This window comes from Lineus longissimus, chromosome 7 (genome assembly GCF_910592395.1).
Source record: "Lineus longissimus chromosome 7, tnLinLong1.2, whole genome shotgun sequence".
In the NCBI taxonomy this organism is placed as follows: domain Eukaryota; kingdom Metazoa; phylum Nemertea; class Pilidiophora; order Heteronemertea; family Lineidae; genus Lineus; species Lineus longissimus.
The window spans coordinates 6178145-6199207 of record NC_088314.1 but is presented as its reverse complement, the minus strand read 5'-3'; the positions used below and the strand labels follow the sequence as shown (position 1 = coordinate 6199207).

The window sequence follows — 21063 nt, the reverse complement described above, 5'->3', positions numbered from 1 at the left end:
GTGAGCACAATGGCCCTGGCCATTTCATTATTTCAAAACTTCCTTGCATACTACTTGGAGTGGGTCATTCCTGATATCATCTAAGTATCTTGGTATCATTTTAGTAGTGAAGGAAGTGTTCAAGTGCTGAAACTGAATACCCATTCTAAAATCACTCGGCAATGGTCTGATAATGCAACTGGTGATTGCTAAAACAACTCGATGATGATTTAACATTAAGATCGAGCCAATTTGAGTAGTTGCATTGATCAAAGGATTGTAAGAAGAAGTGCCTCATTTCTATTTTTTGGCACTGTATGGCACTGCAGTTCATTCAGCCTTCCATGAAAATGGCTATTCCCGTGTTGAGCAGATGGAGGTGAAATGTCTACTTTGATGGTAATAGACTATATTGGCTTGAGGCTTCTATTAAGATTATTGTATCTTAGATGTGATGGACAATCTTGTTAGCAAAGTGCCTTTAAATGCGATTGTTATGGACCAAATGATTTATTCAAATTTCAAAAAAATTGCAGAGAAATTCTTGGTATATCACAAGAATGGAGCAAATTGGGGAGGCAATGACTATAGTTCAGTGCCTCCAAGTTAATGGCATGTTATTGAGATTCCTGAGATAATCTAATCTGGCGATGGACAACCTTGGGAAAATGTGGCAATTAAGTTGTGGTTGTAGTTATGATTATGGGGGTATGGAGTGATTTGTCCAAATTCACTATCGAAGGCATCCGTCTTTGCCAGAAAGTGCACATATTTCTTTACAGCAACACAAAAAGAGATTCACAGAAACCTGACAGGACTGATGTCGAGTCAAACACTATTTCGGCTAAAATTTGTCGCTATTTGGTGAACAAAATTCACAGCATCTTGCACTATAGAGAATGCACACAAATTATGGGTAAACTTGACATGAGACCAGCTCCATGCACGACTGATAGACTCTTTTCATTAATCTTGATTAACGTGGCCTTCAGCAGATTGAAGGTGATGGGTTCGTAAGTAATTCATGAGCCTGATAAATTACACAACTGAGATTACACGGCCCGTGCACCTAATACCTAGCTCGTTTATCGTCTTCATGAAATTGCGTGGTGACAGTGAGGGAGTGGTCATGCAGATTGTTTTGCCGTACTAAATGTTCTCGCGGAGGGGGGGGGGGGGGCTTGGCAGCTCATACTGACTTCGTAGCCTGGTATCGTTAAATGCATGCATGCAGAGGCAGGGGGGAATTTTGGACGTATTAATGCAGAAATGAATACTAAAATGGTCGCATTGACGATACAATTTAGGAAAATTACTGTGACTGTGAGTCTCTTAGAATACTGAAATCCTCCTTTCTTCTTGCTTGATAGTTAGTATTTCTGATGTCTTCCCTAAAGAAACCTAATTAACATTTCATTTCTCATTCTAGCCTGAAAATTTGTTATACTATAGTCCAGATGAAGATTCCAAGATTATGATCAGTGATTTCGGCTTGTCAAAGGTAGAGGATGATGGTATCATGGCCACTGCTTGCGGAACGCCGGGCTATGTTGGTACGTATTACTTTTGATGCACACTAAACTCTGAAGTGGATTCGGGCCTTATAGATGGCTCTACTACCTATTAGAGGGATGGCTGGAAATAAGTGTCATCTGGTAAATTGGAAGGCAACTCCCTTGGTACATTTTCAAATAAGTAATTTCAACAATGTCTCTTTAGTCGTTAGACTTTTTTGTTGTGACACAATGAAATGAGTCGACACTGCGAAACTGTTTACCTCACTTACAAAACCTATCAATAAGTCGCCGATAATTCAGCGGGGAAATCATTAGGTTATCACCCACCATTTGGTCACCATGACAACGGGACAATCACCTAGCTCCATTGTGCTGCATCAGTATACCATGGAGTCTGCAACTGAGCGACGGTGAGCACAGTCTGCTGGTGTCGCCTCTCCTCTGATCTTGTTTCCCGTCTCGCTCCAAGTGTTGAATCCAGTTTTGTCGTTTTTGAGATAATGCAGTTTGTAATTTACAATGCTGAGTTCCCTCTCCAATGCAGTTTGTAATTTACACTCGCGAAGTTCCTTCTGACACAAAACGCATCTACTTTGCGACCCACTTATAACTTGAACATAGAATTCCCCCCTCCCAACCACAACACAACCACCACAACTTTTGAAAGAACAGAAATATCATATTTTCTCTTCTTGTCAATTAGTGAAATATATCCCATATTGCGTGCACAGTGCCATGTCACTGGCAACCAGCTTTATAACAATGTGCTATACAGTTTCGATCTGATCTTCATTGGTATTAGGTGATCTCATTAGGCAGACCATTGTCTTTGCTGTGATTCATAATGGTTATTTTGTCATTACTTGAGATAATAGTAGTAATGGATTTCTCTTTACCCTAAGATGATGGGTTCACCAATATCTGAGACCACATAAATTGGTCACGAAGTGGAAATGGACCTTCTGGAAGTGTATCTTGAATAGCCTATTTAGCAATTTCCACGAGGAGTATAAAAGATTGTTAGCTTTTGAATTACATAAAGTTGTGAATTAAGTGTTCCACTTGTCAGTGTGCTAAAAAACATGAATCAGGTCGATATTGCCTTCATTACTCTCCTCAAATTTGGATGAATATAAGTTGATGAAAACTGTCAGTAATAAAGATGTATGTTTGAGAGTCCCTTAATCTGTTTTCCCAAAAAGCTTTCACCCATTCTCAAGAACTGAACACATGACCAGTGAACCATCCCCCAAATTAACCACGGTCGGAGGAGCCTGTTTTTATGAAGCACATGAATCTCTGAGTGTGCACTGTCACAGCAGAGCTGGATTAGCCAAGTTTATGATCGAGTGCAGGTACTTCAGCCTTGATCGATCAGGATGGAGGATCGACACTTGTGGTGAATCTACGCTGTGTTGATAAAGGGCCATATCAGTACGAAGTGACTGCATCAATTTGGCACTTGAGCGCTGCTGATGTGGTTTTTCACAACTGAGCTCAATTCTAAGCCTGAGTGAGTCCAAATGCTTCAGCCTCGATCGACTTTGTGTTCTGAATGTAAGCTGCACCATGTTAATATGTGGTGTCTGTTTCATATGAGTACATTTTGTAGGTACTTCAAAGTTCCAGGTTTTTCGTGCTAAAATATAAGCTGTCCTGGCACACAGAGTCACAATCACACCAATTGACTCTGATTTAAAAAAATAATATCATCCTAGTTGAGTAGCGGCATGTCTGAGCCTCCCAGAGTGCAAAACCATCACCATGCCAATTTCATGCAGTTCACATCAAAATCCATCACTCCACATCCAACAATCAATGTTTTCACTTGCTAATATCAATAGCATATTGATACTTTTATCACCGTTAATTGCCACATATCGGAAAAACTTCATGGGAAAAAACGATAACTCATGAATTAGATGATAAACCTGCTGGTGGCTATCATGACCAATTGATTTCCCAATTATCTTGTCTGTGTTGAGGCAATGAAATCATTGGTACACATCGGCGAGGTTCTGGGTGACACTGCTGTAGCCGAGGGGATTGTCAATTGTAAAATGAGTTATCAGAAGTACATGTAGCATGGCCTTAGAAATCTAATAAAACGTACCACGACCCCCAACAGCCAGAAAGGGCAGCTGCGGAAATCTATTTAGGGGCACCTAACATTTTGCCTTGACGAAGAAAATTTGGTTGAAAAATGCCTCATGGCAGACTGGAGGAAGCCGAAAGGGAGTCACACATCACATTTAAACCTCCGTTGCAGCGTCCTCCTCCAAACATTTTGTCCTAATAACCAGCTTTGTTCTAGTTTGTATCGCAATGACAGCTCTGGTCATTATTAGTGTGCCAGTGCAGCAAAAGTCTTTCATACTGACATTATTCTTGCTTAGAGTATAATCCGGTGTTCAAATTTAGACTTAAAAGCTTTTGAGGCACTCCCTGAAGGGATGATGTATGGCGCTCACTATAAAAAGGATCATGGAAGTATTTGTGCTATAAGTATAAAGTAGAACTTTGCATAGATGAATGATGCAAGTTGATCATGTATCGTTTGAAATGCATTTTTCTGTTGGGAAATGTGATTTGGCTTAACCTTTTAGCTCACCTGTGACAAGCTTACTCGATAGCTTGGCATCCGCTCTTGTCTGCCTTCCTCATCCTTTAGCGGAGTCCCTTTCATAACTGCTTGGGCTAGACGTGTGATGATAGTGTTTTTTCATTTCAGCCCCGGAGGTCTTGAAGAACGAACCCTATGGCAAAGAGGTGGACATCTGGTCAATAGGTGTAATAGCTTACATTCTGTGAGTATCTTTCTGTGTTGTTCCACTCGGATATAATAAAGAGGCGACTATAGCAGCGCATGCACTGATGTAGAGGTTTTTCATTGATTTCACAAATTTCGCAATTGTCGCACTTCTCCGTAGAATCCACAAAATTGGCCGTAAGAATGAGGTCTGATGGCCACCACTTTATTCTCCACTCAAATGCATCAGTAGGACAAACAGGAAAACTACCTGCTGGGGAAGAAAGCTGTCCAATTTGAAATAAAATGGTTGTCACCTGACAATTTGACTGAAATCTTTTGGGTTTATGAGTTTGAAATTGGTCCATGTCTGTACATATTGTTCAGGAAAACTTAGATTCTGATGATGGAAATTGTGCACTGAAAGTTTATTTGATGTTAATCTTGTTTTCAGACTATGCGGCTATCCACCATTTTACCATGAAAATGATGCAGACCTGTTTGCGCAGATTATGAAGGCAGACTATGAATTCGACTCGCCCTACTGGGATATGATCTCAGATTTTGGTAAGGGGCAGCAGCAACACTGAAAACTCTGACCCTGCAGACTTGTCTCTCTAGATGCCTCATATTTTCCATAAAATGTTAAAGCATAGTTAATTGTGCTCACCATTCTGTTTTTATCCGGAACTTCATGTATCTGAGGCACCGAGTACATGGAGGTGTATGTTACTCCAGACCCATTTGAGTTTCCAGTAAAAATCTAATGGAGTTAGTGATCCGTTGATTTTGTCCTACCCATCTCTCTTCATTAGTAACCTGGTTAATCTAGGGCTTCTATGTGTACTCAAGGGTTCGCTATTACATTCTGTCGTTTGGAATAAATGGGGGCAATGGTACAATTAGCGGCAACGAACACTTCCAGTGTATAATTAGCACCCTCCATTAGGAATCGTCATGACAACGCTTACCCCTTTGATGTGGGAAACCATGAAATCATACCATATTTACTTGTTATTTGAAAGGGAGCTGGATACCAAATGGAAAGGTCATGCAGGTACTATTTCGAGTTTACAAAAAATTACGATATGTTTGCAGGTGTGTTGTGGGAGAAATGTCAAAAATGAGATCATCAGGAATGAATTCAATGTTTATTTACTGTACTTGGGTCGTTGTCTCCCAGATCGTCATGACCATTGTCTGCTACTGGTTACCATGGTAGTGTTGAATTTTGCCAATAGCTCTGGCATGCCCTTATTTCATCATCTTTCATGTAAATTTGTCTAAAATATCTTCCTTTCTGTTTCCAGCAAGGGAATTTATTCGGAACATGATGCATTTAGATCCTAAAAAACGATTCACATGCAAAGAAGCAATAGCCGACCCGTGGATCTCTGGGAACGCTGCGCTGGACAAGGACATCCATGCATCTGTCAGTGCACAGATGAAGAAGAACTTTGCAAAAACAAAATGGAGGGTGAGTAAGATAGCGAAAGTACAATTGATTAGGCTAAATTTGCACCTCTCTTGTCTGAGTCCCTCGTGGTATGGAGCACTGTTGTGGAGGAAAGAAAGCGATTTTTCAGTTCTGTGGTTGCTGAAGTTTTGAGAATTCCTCAAATGAGACGTCCACATGATAAGCAGTTAATTTGGTGTCACTGTTAGTAGAGCATCCTGTGATGTGGTTGTGTCTTAGTCTTCATGGTGTTATCCATTGTTTCCCTCTCTTTCAGCAAGCGTACAATGCTACCGCAGTAATAAGACAGATGCGAAAGCTCGCCATGAACAAGTAATGCCACTTGTGGTGGCTGGAAAGAATAGTTGGTCGAGTTTGCGGGGGAAACTACTCCACTATGCCAAAAACAAGTTTGAGAGCAGACGACGAGGTTCTAGATACCGTAAAGATGGCGCAGAAATGGTTAAGAAGTCAAGAGATTAAAATTGAATGTGTCAGTATTTGGTGCTGAAGGGAATTGATGGTGTAGCAAGAGGACATGGTCCTGTTGATGCGAAAGTCATATTTTGAAGGAGCAGAGGTGTTGAACAAATGATGCAGAGTCAAATTATGCAGGTTTTCTAAATCATAAACTTATTAGAGATTATGAGGATTTAAGAAAAGAATCTCTTTGACCGGTCATTGTTTCTGACAATTTATACAATTTTTCTGTCACTATATCGTAAATCACAACCTCAAACATGTGATACTTCAGCATTTCTCCAACACTTTGGACCTATGGTAAAGCTGCATGGCCGGGAGATTTCTGCTTTCATGCATTATGATATCTTTGTTGCAATATTTGAATGAAATTTTGCTACACTTTTCCATGTACATTTCAGTCTATATATGTACATAAATTACTGTATAATATATATACATGATATTTTATTTTTGTCTGGTGCGTCCAACCTATTGTACATGTATGTATTTTCATTCTCAATGGTAATTCTAATACCTTTAAGCCCAGGGTTGGGTAACCTAGTCGGCGTGACCAGTATCATTTGCATCAAGACATGACTCTACAGTTGTAAATGAAATTTTTTTACTGAGGGAGATACTTGAGCGTAGGCTGGCCGGTGTTTGTCTCTAAGGCCAGTTGAGCACTGGGCCCAGCACGACTGAATCATGAGCAATGAGTCTCAGTGACAAGGAATCCAGTGACTTGTGCGTCAAAAGTCTAAAACTGGGGACTCTAACTGCTAATTCATTTGAAGGAAGAGTCTATTTAGGGTAATTGGGGTGAAACGGTTGATCAGTTGATCAGTTGAGATTTGGACAAATGAAAACGTTGATAACAGAAATATTTTGTTGTTTGATATGAAAAGCTAAGATCTAACGACGACAGTAACATTTACAATATGTTTGCTGATTTATGTTTATCAAGTTCCACCCACTTATGCTTTAGATTGCATGTTTACCTCATAATTTCCTTTGCCAAAACCTTCTCTGTTATATTTGACAATCCATCGAGTGAATCCACCTTTCCAGGGTTTTCCCAAAGGCCCAGTTGGTTGGCCGATTGCCCATTACTCAGCAGGGAGGTCCTGACCAGTAAAACCTCGGTGAATTTGGTAAGATCCGAGTCCCAGTTGAGCTAAAGACAATCTTGGACTGTGAAATATAGCAAAAAGAGGTCTATCCCTTATCAAAATTTTGAATCTTCATCTTTCACTTGTTATGTAAACCCACCGATGAGACAATATAAAGGGCTTCTATGGTTTCCTGTAAATTTATACTGGGTAACACATGATGAATCATATGACTAAAAGAGTACAAAGTGTGAATGACAAGGTGGTGGTGCTTGATTCTACATGATGATGAAAATTTAACAGACAAAACTCTGTAAGTCGTTGTTTATTATATCTGGTGTTCCTATCATTAGTGGCCTAGCATATATTATAATGGTAGTTCTGGGCATAGAATGGAAGGCCAGATAACTATAATAAAGGCCTGCTGTATTGAATTTTGAATTCATCTATGTAAAGCTGGATGCAGTAATGCATGTAACTGATAAGGGGTCAGCCTTATGCTTCCAACATCATAGAGTCTTGATGTCATAATCAGCAGAGGCTGACCCATATCTTGGCCAAGTTTGGTCACTCCCTGCAAGAGGCGCTTTTCTGGGAGAGGGGAAATAGTCTCATCTCCCCACTTATTGCTTTTTGTCAAGTCATGTTAAATTGCTGTGTGGAACTATTTTTGCTGATTTCCATAAATGTTGTTATGAATATTTCATACATTTATCTCATTTATTTCAATGCTTTCTAATATCTGTTTGAACTGGGATCAAACATTTGCTTGTGAAAATGTTAATTTGCTGTAAAAATACCAGTTGCTGATGCAGTCCTGAAATCATTAGCTTATTTGAGCATCCTATGTGGCCCTTGCTTATTAAATATAGATTAGCACTCGATCATTAGTGCACTATGGCACAATGAAATGAGTAGATCGGTTGTGAACTTCTATTAACCAGTTGGAGTGCTCCATTTTTCCTCTTGAATACCGACAATGAGTACATGCATACTGTTTCGAATTGGCCGACATGACGGAGCAACTCATTTTATCCTGCAACTAGGGAGCAGATCAGTCACCAATCTACCTAGTCCAGTTATCTTGTGGTTAACAATAGACATGGACGGTCAACTGAAAATTTAGGTCAAAACTAATTGGAAGTTATTCATATAGCAGCACAATAACATGCACTTTTTAGCAGTGATTGACACTTTCAAAAGCATTGTATAGTTGGCTTTTACTCAGTACATACTTTGGGCACTGTGATTAATCTTAGTCTGTTTATCTTTGAGTATCATTCCATTTTGCACTTTTTTTCTCTGTTTTATTTGCTCTTGAGTATAATAATGAAGAGTTTTATGTATGTATTAATCGGGTTACGTGGAATTTATCTTTTGTGGTAAGGATTGAGATCATTGGTGACTCCAAGATATGATCCCTCCTCGCGCTGATTCTACCGCATATTTTCTGTAAACATGGTAAATGGGATTTCCGGCTTCTTTGGGGTTTGCAAATGTTCAAAAACTGACCACAGGTCGTTTGGATATGTTAGCTGAGGAGTTGCTAATCTCAGGTTTATTTCATAAATGGGGTGACAATTCATAGACTTGCACTACCAGCACAGAATGTATTGACTATGTACCAGTATCGTATGCACTGCGGTTCCGCCTCCGCTTGGGGGCGTTCCGACGTATCGTGATCTGAGATTACATGTTTTACACATAATTCATATTACAACTTATTAATGTCATAATAGTCTTGCTTTTATAATTGTTTAGTCTACTTCGGCTTCATATTCCATTTTCACTATTAAACAATTTATGTAGTCTATTTTTGTTAGGCCGACTATGGCATATAATAATACATGTAGGTTAAGCTTTTGTGTCCCTTTTTGACCCTGACAGCCCTATTGTAATGCATCAAGTCTTACATTTTCTCCAGAATTTTTCTCTCTTTCATATGAATATTCTTGTATTTTATATCTGTCTATATATGCACAGCATATGCACTACAGGCCCCCTGGATCAGATGTTTGGTTATTTCAGACAGTTGGTTGATTACTTTTTCCCCTAGAATTTGACCTGATTCAGATTGGCAAAATTATCATCGCCATTATAATATACAAACATCCACTTTCTTTGTAATTCATGTCGGTTGGGTATCCTCAGTCAATATTCTCACTTGTGATGGGTTCTTGATACATACCTTGAGGTTTTGTAATTGACAATAATGGACGAAACAGGGAACAATAGTAATGGCAATACAAGTTGAAGATGGCTGTATGATTATTTTTGCAGGCTAGCTCAGATTAAAAAACTGATTTCAGAAGCATCTGAGCTAATCAGTCTTGTGTTCAGTTTATTGAGGTGTACTTGTTTCAAAATTAGAAAATATTGGGAGCAGAGCAGATTTTACTAAAATATTTCAATTTACTACTTAATATTTGTATTTCCTGGTTCAAAGGTATGATATATGTACCTGCTGGTTGAAAGGTAAATAGCAGTATCTGGGACTCCCAAGAACAAATCAATTTAGTTAGAAATTTCTATTTTTTTCAATGAATTTCATGACATCGAAACAGTTTGTTTATGCATTTTGCAAAGATGTCGTAGTGATATTTTCAAAGGTCACATTGACTTGTTCAGAATTTGAACAGATTTTCACCAGCTTTTTTAATAACGCACACAGCTATAGTTCGTGCTAGTGTAGATATTTGTCAGTGACATTTATATCTTATATACAAATGATTAATAAGTGGGTATAGAGAAGGATTCCTAACAGGGGTCTTGGCAGTAAAGGGTGGAGCAAATAATTGAACTTGAGAAGGCCTACATTGTACTTGTAAATATAATGGGCCTGTATTAGAGCTCATTCTGCAGAACGTAAATTTTATATTTTGACACAAATTCTTGTAGTGTGCACCCCAGTAGTATCTAGAGTAGTTAGGCAATATATAGCAGTCTAATCGTAATACATACTGATAATTACACATATATGGTTGATTTTATCCAAGGTGAATTTCATTGTTGGCCAATACATTATGAGATGCACTCAAACTTAGAAACTGTTATCTAAGCAATTTTTTGCCTAAAATGAACATTTAAGACATATTTGGATCTGATATGAGAGTTCGAGACACTGGGTCTCATAGTGCTGCCACCTGTTGGAATTAAAGGGAGATTATAGACAGGCGACTAGGTCACCGAAAGTTGCTGATAGGGGTCTCTTCTCTCATACGGTACATTGATACTATCCATGATTGTGCAACGAATATATTTCTCACTGAATCAAGCATGACTTCCGCCTCGAACTGTGCATATTATTAACATCTGCCTATAGTACCCCTTTAACAGCCCTTGACACAGACATGGATCAAATAATAATTGATTCTCTACAGCTAATTTATCTACAACAGTGACATTTTTAAAAGAAACCATAAAGTAACAAGAATAAGACCTATAAATTCAAGATTGTGTGTATTTGATCCTCTTGTTTCCTAGTTGTTTCCCATAGCCAATACGGGTTTGATGTTTACCCTGGCCATGACCCTTTGTAACCATGGTAATACGTTCATTTTGTCACAACCTTTCATATGTGTAATAATCTCAGTAATAAAGGAAAATCAGTTTACATCTGAAATTGTTTTCTTTTTATTCATGATTAGTTCGTTTGTTCGACTTCTGGCTTGTCTCAGAGGAGGGGGATGGAGTGACCTGTCCTAACATTCCCCTGTTCCCAATAAGAACAAGAACAGCATAAGCATCAGCATCAGCTGGAGTCCGAATGTGCAGTTGGGGACAGCCATATCCAAATGGCATACTTGGATCCAAGTATGTTGCAGAATGACAGCACCAGACCAGAGCTGCAGTCTCAATGTGCTCTTGGAGACAGTCACATCAAGCTTGGTATGCTTGGGTCCAAGTATGGTACTTGGTACAGAAGGACAGTATCAGGACACTTTCCAATGGATGTAGAACTGCAGGCGCAATGTGCTCTTGGAGACAGTCACATCAAACTTGGTAAACTTGGGTCCAAGTATAGTACTTAGTACAGAAGGGCAGTATCAGGACACTTTCCATTGATGTTGAATTGCGGGCTCAATGTGCACTTGGAGACAGTCACACCAAGCTTGATATACATGTACTTGGGTCCAAGTATGGTACTTGGTACAGAAGGACAGTATCGGGACACTTTCCAATGGATGTAGAACTGCAGGCTCAATGTGCTCTTGGAGACAGTCACATCAAACTTGGTAAACTTGGGTCCAAGTATAGTACTTGGTACAGAAGGACAGTATCGGGACACTTTCCTGTTGGTTCAATGTGCTCTTAAAGACGGTCACAACAAACTTATCAAATCACTAGGCCCTGCTTGAATGAGTATTGGTTGGAGAAATGAAGAAAGGGATCACAGGTGTAGAGTGAATGGAGTTGAGTGACTGGGTGTTAGCAGTGAATAGAGTATGGATCATTGCTTTTAGGATCATACAAGGGCCTATGTTGGTAGATTGGGTGTGGTATATCGAGAGTATTAGGAGAACGGTGTATGGTTGAGCAGCTGTGGGGTAAGTGTTTTCGGTTTCCTACTTCTTAAGTAATAAAGTAGAACCTCCCTACTATGGACAGCCTCGGGACTGACAAGTGCTGTCCTTGATAGAGAGGTGTCCTGATTGGAGAGGTCAGATTGAATGGAAACATCAAATATGGGACCAAAACTAGTGTCCTTAATAGAGATTTGTCCGCTAAGGGAGGTTCCACTGTACTTGCGTTGTACCTGATACAAGACAAATCAGTTTGTTAAGTCAGAAATTACCATATTCAAAGTAAAAGTAGGGCATTGGGGGGGGGGGGGATATGACACCCCTGTGTTCCTTCAGTAAGCGAAGGTGAACCCAACATGCAAACAAATCATCATTACAATAGCCTGGTTGCACAGAGATTTCACACTGTTCATAATTTCCATTCATTATTGGCTTCTTGAGGACAAAGTCACAACCAGATGACCAGGTTTCAACAGAAAACCTATCATTTACTATCAATTGATCATGGGGATACAATAAGTCTACTCTATTTCTGGGCCTGAAGACTCTATTACAGTAAGGACACAGACTGAAGGAAACTGCTTTGTGTATTCAGCAGCTTGCTTGCCTCTCGGAGTCCTCTCCTGGCTGTCCCATGCAAGAGAGGCAAGATCAGGAAAAGGTTAATTGGCTTGTCCACTTTTGCCATCTTCAGTTAAAGGGTCCATATCCCCTATTGAAATCATTGTTGTATAGGGTAGAGAATATATTATCCTGGATAATGCTGTGTTGCACTCAAAAGAGTGGTGTTGAATATGAATTCCCATTCATCCAAAACTGGTCTTTGAAGACAAAGTCACAACCAATAATGAAGGGAAAAGTTCTTTAATAATATGAGGGAGCAGTACAAAAACATGACCATCAACAGAAACCCCACGACAGTCTTCTTAGAAATAACATCTCCAATTTTCTCAGAAGCAACGAGAGAAGCCCCAGAACATTTTCCATAATCCACCTATCACTGGAATGACCTTTTTCTCTTGTGTCATGGATACTGCAAGTTACTTTTACATGTCAAGCCGGTGAATTGTGCAGTACCTCTAAAGCAGCACATAGCTTATTGTCTTCTTAAAAGTGGGCAGAATTAAATAGGACAAAAACTTGTTTACAAACAACATCATTTATTGAAATTTTGATGAATGAATTAAAGGAACAGTCACTTGTGAAAGTCTAGCGGTTTTGTGCAGCAACTGCAAGGCAGGAGGGACATCACGTCTTCTGACTCCGTCAAGTGCTGTACTCCAGCTGAAGCATACAGTCTATTAAACTGAAAGTACATGTAATGTGACCGTCTTTGAAATGAAATTTAATTCTAGTCCATTTTGGTCAAATATCACTCACACAACTAAGTTGAAACTTGCAACAGGGTATTCAGCCAAAACTATTTGTAGGTTCCAATAGGAGTAATGTAAATACTTCCATCACTAAAGTCATTCAACAAATGAATGTGAAAGAAACACTCTGTCCTCTATAGTCCACTATGTACACAATTGTCTATGATATGAACAAGTCTTTTTTTAAATTATGATTTCTTGATTCCCTAATTCCTCATCTGAAGGTAACTCGATTGAATCCTTGGGTACATAATCTGGGTCGACAAGAGGTAGTCCATCTCTTTCTCGTCGCGCAAGTTCTAAATAAGCTTCTCGGTGGGCCCAATCCCGCATACTGGAAAGGAAACAGCAAAAAATTAACATCGATATAACTTGACACTGTCTGAATGATTGATTGGACAAAAAGCCAAACACAATGTAGGATTGCCAATTTGATTAGAACACAGTTGTTTTCCCCGATCTGACTTCGGGAAAATTTGATCTGCCCTTTTAATACAATGTTTCTGAAGGTCCAAATTCTTAGCCTTTATCCTTCATGATATTGTATTGCTTTTTCTTTGCCTCTTACTTTGGGTCTGGCATGTAGGCAATGACAAATGAGCCTCCAACCATAGCTATAGTTATTCCAGCAAACATCAGTAGATGATGGCCCCACTCATCTTCATCCCGGTCAGTGTAACTGTAGCCATAAGATACCCAATCCTGGAATAATGAAATGTGTAAGTTGTTGAGTAAGTGCAAACAGTTGTGTACAATCAATTGAAGTCAGTACTGAGGATCAGGAGCAGTAAATGCTGCTGCATATACGAACAACAAGTCAACAACATCCAAACTTTAAAGGCTGCACAACAAACTTAAACTCAAACTGCATGCAGCGTAGGGCTAGGGCCTATTCAATGTATATCCCATAGCAAAGACACTGCAGCGACTGCCTGGATGACAATTGACATACTGGACCTACACATGTTAGGAACAACCATGATGTCTTCTTGAACAACATATTATCATAATATGCACAACGATGTACATTTAGTGTACATACAACATAGGCCTATGGAAAAAAAGCTGCAAACCTTGGTCTCTTCTGCGACCTCTTTTTCCACCTCAGTCTGCCACGTCTCCTTTGCTTCTACAGGACCTGTGACAGTTGCAGAATCTGTGTTCTTTTTAGATGTCGTTATGGTACGAATCCTTTGATAATATTTATTCTGATGGCAGAAATTCTGGACCAAAGTTCGGCCCTGTCGGCACGAAAATCGAAGCAAAGAAGCCATTTTGGATTCAAGGGCAACTCTGTTGTTGATGTCGCGATTCCTTTACGGCCGACGCTATCAACATAATTCCCCTTCGTTAGTTTGATTGTTGTAGTCATCAGTCAGTAGTAGCAGGTATTTCTTCACGGGCATTTAGGTCATAAATGTGTGCGCGACATTTTAAGGATAACAGGTTGTATATATCAATCCAATCTGTTGTCTTTGATGTAAAAAAGTTGTGATGTCCTGTTGTTTCGCCCCCAGTCGTTTCGCTCCCTGGGACTTTTTGTTGGGGATTGAGAAAGTATCCCAGATAAACTCCACGTGTGCAATGATATTCACTTTATTTGCGGGAAAGTACAAGTGTCAGAGTAGATGTGCTTTCCTGGGTTGACAAATCTACAAAGAAAGAATCTTTTGGCCATAGATGATCTTTGGCAGGTCACTTGTCTTTTCTTGCAGTTATCACGAGTGAGATCAGGGCAAAGCCTCTTGTCTCTCAAGGATGTAGGCCTATGGGCCGATAGGCCAGATGCATACTTCCTCTTATTAACTGCTGACACTACCAATGCTCGAATGTACAAAATGTATTCCTAAATCAACCACGCACTCATTTAAGGAGACTTGTCCCAATGTTTCCTGCATTCATATAATCGTTTCCTTATCATTCATTCATCAGTGTGAAAAAGCCTGAACTGAAGGACTGTTGATGATGGGGTACCAACTGCGATACTCTCGCAAACAATGCATAATTGATACAGACCTGAGACCTGTCTTTCTGAATCATTTTAACACAATGCGGGGTATAAAATGTCCAATGACATGTACATCAACTCAAGCTCAACGTATTGACCAACGAGTATTGCCGGAGCAGCAGTCATGAGACATCTAACTCGTAATCAGCCGAATAATAATCTTAGTGTACATCTTGTACCTTCTATCATTTTCATTATATGCCTCATGTTGACATTTTTTGCGGTGGATACGAATGATAAGTGTACGGGTAAATATAAGCACACTTTTCGATTATATATAATGCACTCTCTTGGATTCCTTCGGCCATTATAAATGTGCACGTCTAATTAGTGGTCGCGGTTTTTCGGTAAAATGAAAAACCCATGTATGGTTTTTGAGATCCTGAAAAAACTTACGTCGAAGGTTTTTTTCATTTTCACTGAAAAACCTCAACGGCGTGCATATTTGTGTTGTCCGAAAAACGACGATAAACAGGACGGTCTTGCCCCGATTCATGCAGCTTGTGCTGCGGCCGCGAAAACAGTGCCAAAGGCTTGGGTTTTTTCTAGTTTTGTTTTGACGTTTGGCATCTTCTGGTTGGTCTTGGGGCCTTTTGACTTAATTAAGGGAGAATTATTTCTCCTTTGAATGTAGTCAAAAGTCAGGTGTGAGTAGCCTATCTGGGGAGAATTGAGAGGTCTCGCACGTCAGATATAGTGACGCAACATTGAACCCGCTACCTTAGCCATTAGGCCGCATCCTGAGATTCAGGCGACATGCAGAGTCAATTGAAAACCACTGGTTAGGATGATAGGCCGAGTAGCTCATTCATTTCAATGGTTAAAGAAAATTTGCTTCTCTCCAGAAAACCGCTCGCTCAATCGACCGGCTTACCAAATTTCCGATGCTTACAAAGATAATGGTTTCGCCAAGTCAGTTGTCGATGGGAAGAAAGAATCCAGTTATCACAAAGGACGCACATGTTCCCACACCAAATCGGAGAAGTCCGCCTCTTGGTGGTATGTGGACCTGGGCGAACCACTGCCCATATCAACGGTAGAGATTGTGAACAGGGGAGACAGCCTTGGTGAGTGTTTGCAGACTTCGTGCGCCCACCGGAAAAATCTGTGTGTGAGTGGGGAAGGGGGGTCTAGATTGTTTCTGATGACCTTCCTCGTTGCCTCCCAAAGTCTCCTCAAGGACACTTGGAGTCCCGAAGTCGAGTGACACCTCATCTTGGCGAAGCAAGACACCATCGAGACAATGGTGCCGATCGGCGTCTGTACTTACCTGGTTCCCAATTTACCCAGCCTCGATTCAGCTTCCACACCGACAGTGAGGTCAGGATCTCAGACTAGCCCGTTCTGATGATATTCGCTTCTCTGGCCCTGTGCACAAACAATTGTCTGCAGGGTCGGAGAAGCTCAAAGAGAAACCCCCGGATTCATCAGGATTAGACAAGCCATGCTATGCGAGTTGCTCTAAAGAGTGTCACATCCTTTCCAGGTAATCGGCTAAATAACTTCGAACTCTTCATCGGGAACACGAAGCCTCCAACAGGATTCGGTTCTGCCTTCAGATGCTATAAGGCCAGTCAAGCCGTCAAAAACGGCCAGATATTCACGATACCCTGCAATGATATGACCGGGAGATTTGTGATGATCCGAATACCACATGGTATCCTTAGTCTATGTGAGGTGACGGTCTATGGTAAGTTGCAGTTCTGTCTTTGCTGTGTATCCCAGCACAACTTTTACCGACAGGAACAGAATAAAATCAAGGAAACTCTTATTTACTCTGAAGTCCGAAAAAATTCTTCAATTCAAAATTGCAAATAACTTGGACCAAAGACGTTCTAGATCATGTAATATTAACTGATTTTCCTTTTCTCCAGTACCGTGCATGTCGTCCACAACTACATACTTCGAAATGGTGGCGGATGCGGCAGCCCCAAACAACACGGAACCCCTCCTCACCCGTCAAGCAAGGTCTCTAATAGAATGTGCTTTGCTGTGTGCTGAACAAAAAGGATGCGAAACATTCTTTTATTTTGAAGAGACCAGACTGGGTCAGCTGTGGAGGAAATGTGTTGAAATGCCGTTCGGAGGCCGTGGCTTGTCATACAAGCGAAAACCGTGATCCAAACTGTGATCCATCGTCATATACCAGTCAGTCGTATGCTCCTCCCCTCGCACACGTTACTGAGCTCGGTCATAAGTGCTGAGTGTCACTGAAGTTCTGGATGGACCGTGATGAAACTGGCCATGATCTTTTCGTGTTCTGTTCCAAACATTATACCAGTCAGGCTGATATCCTCGAATGACTGGCACGCGGGTGCATGGTAGGTATATCCCGGACGCAGTTGACCGGCCACGTCCTGTCGCCCAGAAGGACGACCAGGATGACGAAATGGACTGCACATGGTTCTATAGTTGTCGCCAGATCAAGCTAACGAAGTTGGCTATGAAATTGCCATTAATGTGCGCAGCAGCTAGACTCCCGGGGCATGCAGTCCATTTCGTCGTCTTGGTCGTCCTTCTTGACGGACGTACCGGGCAAGAGGACGAGGCTGGCCCACTGCATCCATAGGTGCAGCTCGATGAGAGTGACATCTATCGATCGACATTAATTACGGACACCACCAATGCTCGAATGTACACAAGTATTCCAAACCCAACCACTCGTTTGAGGACACTTCCCAATTTTACTGCAATCATATCGTTTTCTTGTCATTTATTCATCTCCGTGTAAAAATAAAAATTGTTAAAAAAATCTTTATGTATTAAAATCGTTTCTGTGTCACCTAGTGTTGTCCTCCACTAAGTTGGTGTCTCTCCTTTCCGCTAAGTTCACTCCGGACGCAGGGGACCGCAAAGTTGGCAATTGTATTCTGTTTCGAATGATTGCAGGTTTCGAAACTGAGCGCCCTACGAACGACGAACTATAAAGTACGAATGTCTGTCGAGTCATCAAGTCCTCTATCTGCTCATTGATTTACACGACACTGAACCATATTTTATACTTGGTTGTAGCAGGAATTGGGGAAATGATTAAAAAAAAATCGTCGATAAAATGCAATTACGTCGTCTTTTGGCTTACGGAACCTGCCTAATGCATTTCCACAGCTCAGCATATGTACATGTACAACAAGTATGTATGCTAAAGCAAATCCCACATTTTGACAATGCCTGTCATATTGATCACTGACAGAACAAAGGTCTCGCTTGAGCAGATAACTACTAGCCAGCCTGGTTCAAGAGGGTGCTGTGACGTCAAATGTATTGTCTTTGGTCATGATCGGTCGCGGTTGATTTGAACGCCAGTCGGTTGGTTTGTGAGATGCGGAGAACATCGCGGGAACACTTTCTACGATTTCAAATGTAAAATTGCCTTCAGCAGAAGGTAAGGCACAGTATCTATTCCTGATAAAGGTATGGGTTGGTTTTAAAGGGTTTTTATTGTATAAGAAATAGTCATACAATCAAGGCGGGAATGAATTGCGCAGTTTGAAATTTCAAGCCAGACATGTTGAATTATGCACATCACTGCACGTCATGTACATGTTCAACGGCAATTTTAATTGCCATCCCTAATCAAATACCATTTGCTCAAAGAAACTAAAGGCGCACGTCCAAGTCATGATGGTGAAGATGGAAGTGATCATGTTAAATCTGCGAGATCCCATCACTGCTCTTCTATGCTGTGATGTGGAAATCTCCACTGAATTCATGAAGGTTTGTCTAATTATATGCAAATTGACGTAAACAGTTAACGGTTTTAAATTCAACAACCATTCATTTGGCGGCCATCCCGACTGTGGTGTAGCACCCGACTGTAACTGGCATGAAAAGGGGATACGCTGGTTATGGATGTCAGATCGTGGTTCCCTGACCTTTGCAAACAATTTCACCGGACGTAACCCACGCGGCGACACCGAGGACCACTGGCTGATCTATTGATATGTTCGTAGTAGGGTGTCAAAGTCGGAGAGAAGAAGAGCCACTCTTCTCTTGTAGGGGGTTCAATTGGAAGTGTTTGCATTTGTTAGCCTATAAACACAAGATTTTAATCCTTCAGTCTTGGGTTTGGCGGTGAGAACTAATCTTACATAAGTCCCAAAACAATATCATATGTCTTTATGGCAATATTTATTACTGGGACCCAGTACAGTGCCGTTCTATCCAATATTCCTGGGGCTGTTGGAGAGGCTTCTTGTCTAAACAGTGCCATTCTGCCCCCTCTAAGGCGTACGTTGGTAACTAATGAATTGACTGCGAAATGAAATCAGTTGAACACAATGTGAATAATTCAGTCTCGGTTTCGCCGAAAAGATGGCGATATGTTACTATTTGATAATGTATATGATCATGATAATTAGGAGACCCTGTGTGGGTGTTTGATCCAACATACTTTGATGTGATTGGAGATGGAAGTTTGCCATAGTGCCTTTAAAGGTATCATAAAGACAGCATTAGTATGCTACCTTGTGCTATTCTGATGGACCATAGTGCCAGGAAAACTAAAGTGGCAGGTCTATAGTCTTAATTCACGTTGCGACTGTCCAAGTCAAAGGCAAGTCTTGCTGAAAACTTATTGGAAGGAAATCTTGATCTTTACATGTGTTCCTGAATTTGACCATTAACTTGATCTGTCTCATGATTTCAGAGGTGACTGACCCCTCGGCCCATGAGGTGTGAAAGCGAGAATAATGAGTGCCAGTCTTCAGAATGACGAGGTGGCAGTGCCCAGTCACATCACAATCACATCAACATTATCAGGATGATCAGGTCACAGATCGCCGATACTTCAGGGGAGTCGGGGGAAAGACTCAGGTGTAAAACCAGAAAATTTCGGGCTGTACAGTGTACATTTGTACACAGGTTCTCAGCCAATCAGAATCCGATAAATCTGTGTCGTCATCGGGGCGTCATCATGAAACCGCTTTGTAGAACTTGCCATTATATCAATAGATATTTCTGTAAAATGATGCTTCAAATAACGCTGTTCTCAGATCTCCAGCTGTTCTTTCTTGTGACATGCCTGATGCTATTCCTGGTGATGAAATATATGTATTAGTAATGTAGTATATTTCTGGTCTGTTCACTGTTGCAATAAATCATACAAATCCTGAAAATCTTTGCTTGTATTGTTTTGTGCTTGTTACTCAAATTTGAAGCATACAGTATCAAAATATACTGGAGGAAGACCATACACATGAGGCAGTATCGAAAGACAAGTCTCATTGCAGAGAAACATATTCATACTGGAGGAAGACCATTCACATGAGACAAGTCTCATTGTATATTCATACTCATATCTGAAGGACTATCCCTTGGATCTTGGAGATGGGCTATTGTTATTGTCCTTTCTGTAGGTATGTTGCAGGCGGCATAACTCAAATATCTAAAATCTAAATAACAAGGGAAAAGAAATGCATTATAAAAATAAAACATTAAGAAAACAAGAAAAAGAAAAATGTTGTCCACAACCGGATTCGAACTCGCGACCTTTGGATCGAACATCGTATTCTGCCATTTCTGACGAGCGCTCCACCAACTGCTGTAAAGTTTCTAAGACTTCTGACGTCATGTATTTGTCGAAATCTGATTGGCTGAAAGTCCCTGTACACTATAGTGCCCCAAAGTTTCAGTAGGAAAAATTCGCGGACCGGCCTTGTCCTGTCGCCCGCGGTACGGAAAGACGGTCAGGATGACGCAATGGACTGCATACATGTAGGAGTCTATTATAGTACTAACAGCGAATTCGGCCATTGCGTCAAGACAAGCTGAATCTGAAGGACTGCTGACTATAGGGGTGGGGTACTGCGATGTTACTCTCGCGAACAATGCATAAATTGTTACAGAACCTGTGTGCTGTCCTTCGATTTACCACAAATGTCCAATTTAT

General features: G+C 40.7%; 3 protein-coding genes across 3 annotated transcripts in view; 2 read left to right on the top strand and 1 right to left on the bottom strand.

Moving 5' to 3' along the window:
- Nucleotides 1-10885, top strand: part of LOC135490757 (calcium/calmodulin-dependent protein kinase type 1-like) — a 32208-nt gene extending 21323 nt beyond the window's left edge. The window contains exons 5-9 of the mRNA XM_064776216.1: nucleotides 1409-1532; nucleotides 4228-4303; nucleotides 4700-4812; nucleotides 5556-5722; nucleotides 5979-10885. Coding sequence (XP_064632286.1) covers nucleotides 1409-1532; nucleotides 4228-4303; nucleotides 4700-4812; nucleotides 5556-5722; nucleotides 5979-6038 — 540 coding nt within the window. The 3' untranslated portion in view covers nucleotides 6039-10885. The remainder of the gene's footprint in view (nucleotides 1-1408; nucleotides 1533-4227; nucleotides 4304-4699; nucleotides 4813-5555; nucleotides 5723-5978) is intronic.
- A 2050-nt stretch (nucleotides 10886-12935) lies between these two features.
- On the bottom strand, nucleotides 12936-14497 carry LOC135491284 (NADH dehydrogenase [ubiquinone] 1 beta subcomplex subunit 11, mitochondrial-like). The gene is made up of 3 exons (XM_064777038.1): nucleotides 14242-14497; nucleotides 13737-13870; nucleotides 12936-13502 (listed from the first exon to the last, which is right to left on the bottom strand). The coding sequence occupies exons 1-3, from the start codon at nucleotides 14440-14442 to the stop codon at nucleotides 13352-13354; spliced, it is 486 nt and encodes a 161-aa protein (XP_064633108.1). The 5' UTR covers nucleotides 14443-14497; the 3' UTR covers nucleotides 12936-13351.
- Nucleotides 14498-15217: 720 nt separating this feature from the next.
- Nucleotides 15218-17863, top strand: LOC135490938 (fucolectin-3-like). Its single transcript, XM_064776522.1, has 4 exons — nucleotides 15218-15224; nucleotides 16022-16243; nucleotides 16663-16866; nucleotides 17051-17863. The coding sequence occupies exons 1-4, from the start codon at nucleotides 15218-15220 to the stop codon at nucleotides 17293-17295; spliced, it is 678 nt and encodes a 225-aa protein (XP_064632592.1). The 3' UTR covers nucleotides 17296-17863.
- The last annotated feature ends 3200 nt before the right edge of the window (nucleotides 17864-21063 follow it).

What these genes read in the sequence shown, in the direction of transcription:
- LOC135491284 (XM_064777038.1), bottom strand. Translation starts at nt 14,442, where the DNA reads ATGGCTTCTTTGCTTCGATTTTCGTGCCGACAGGGCCGAACTTTGGTC. An exon ending in AGGTCGCAGAAGAGACCAAG is followed by an intron (nt 13,871 to 14,241) that starts GTTTGCAGCTTT and finishes TCATTATTCCAG; the next exon opens with GATTGGGTATCTTATGGCTA. An exon ending in GCCTACATGCCAGACCCAAA is followed by an intron (nt 13,503 to 13,736) that starts GTAAGAGGCAAA and finishes TTTCCTTTCCAG; the next exon opens with TATGCGGGATTGGGCCCACC.
- LOC135490938 (XM_064776522.1), top strand. An exon ending in GAACAGGGGAGACAGCCTTG is followed by an intron (nt 16,244 to 16,662) that starts GTGAGTGTTTGC and finishes CATCCTTTCCAG; the next exon opens with GTAATCGGCTAAATAACTTC. An exon ending in ATGTGAGGTGACGGTCTATG is followed by an intron (nt 16,867 to 17,050) that starts GTAAGTTGCAGT and finishes CCTTTTCTCCAG; the next exon opens with TACCGTGCATGTCGTCCACA.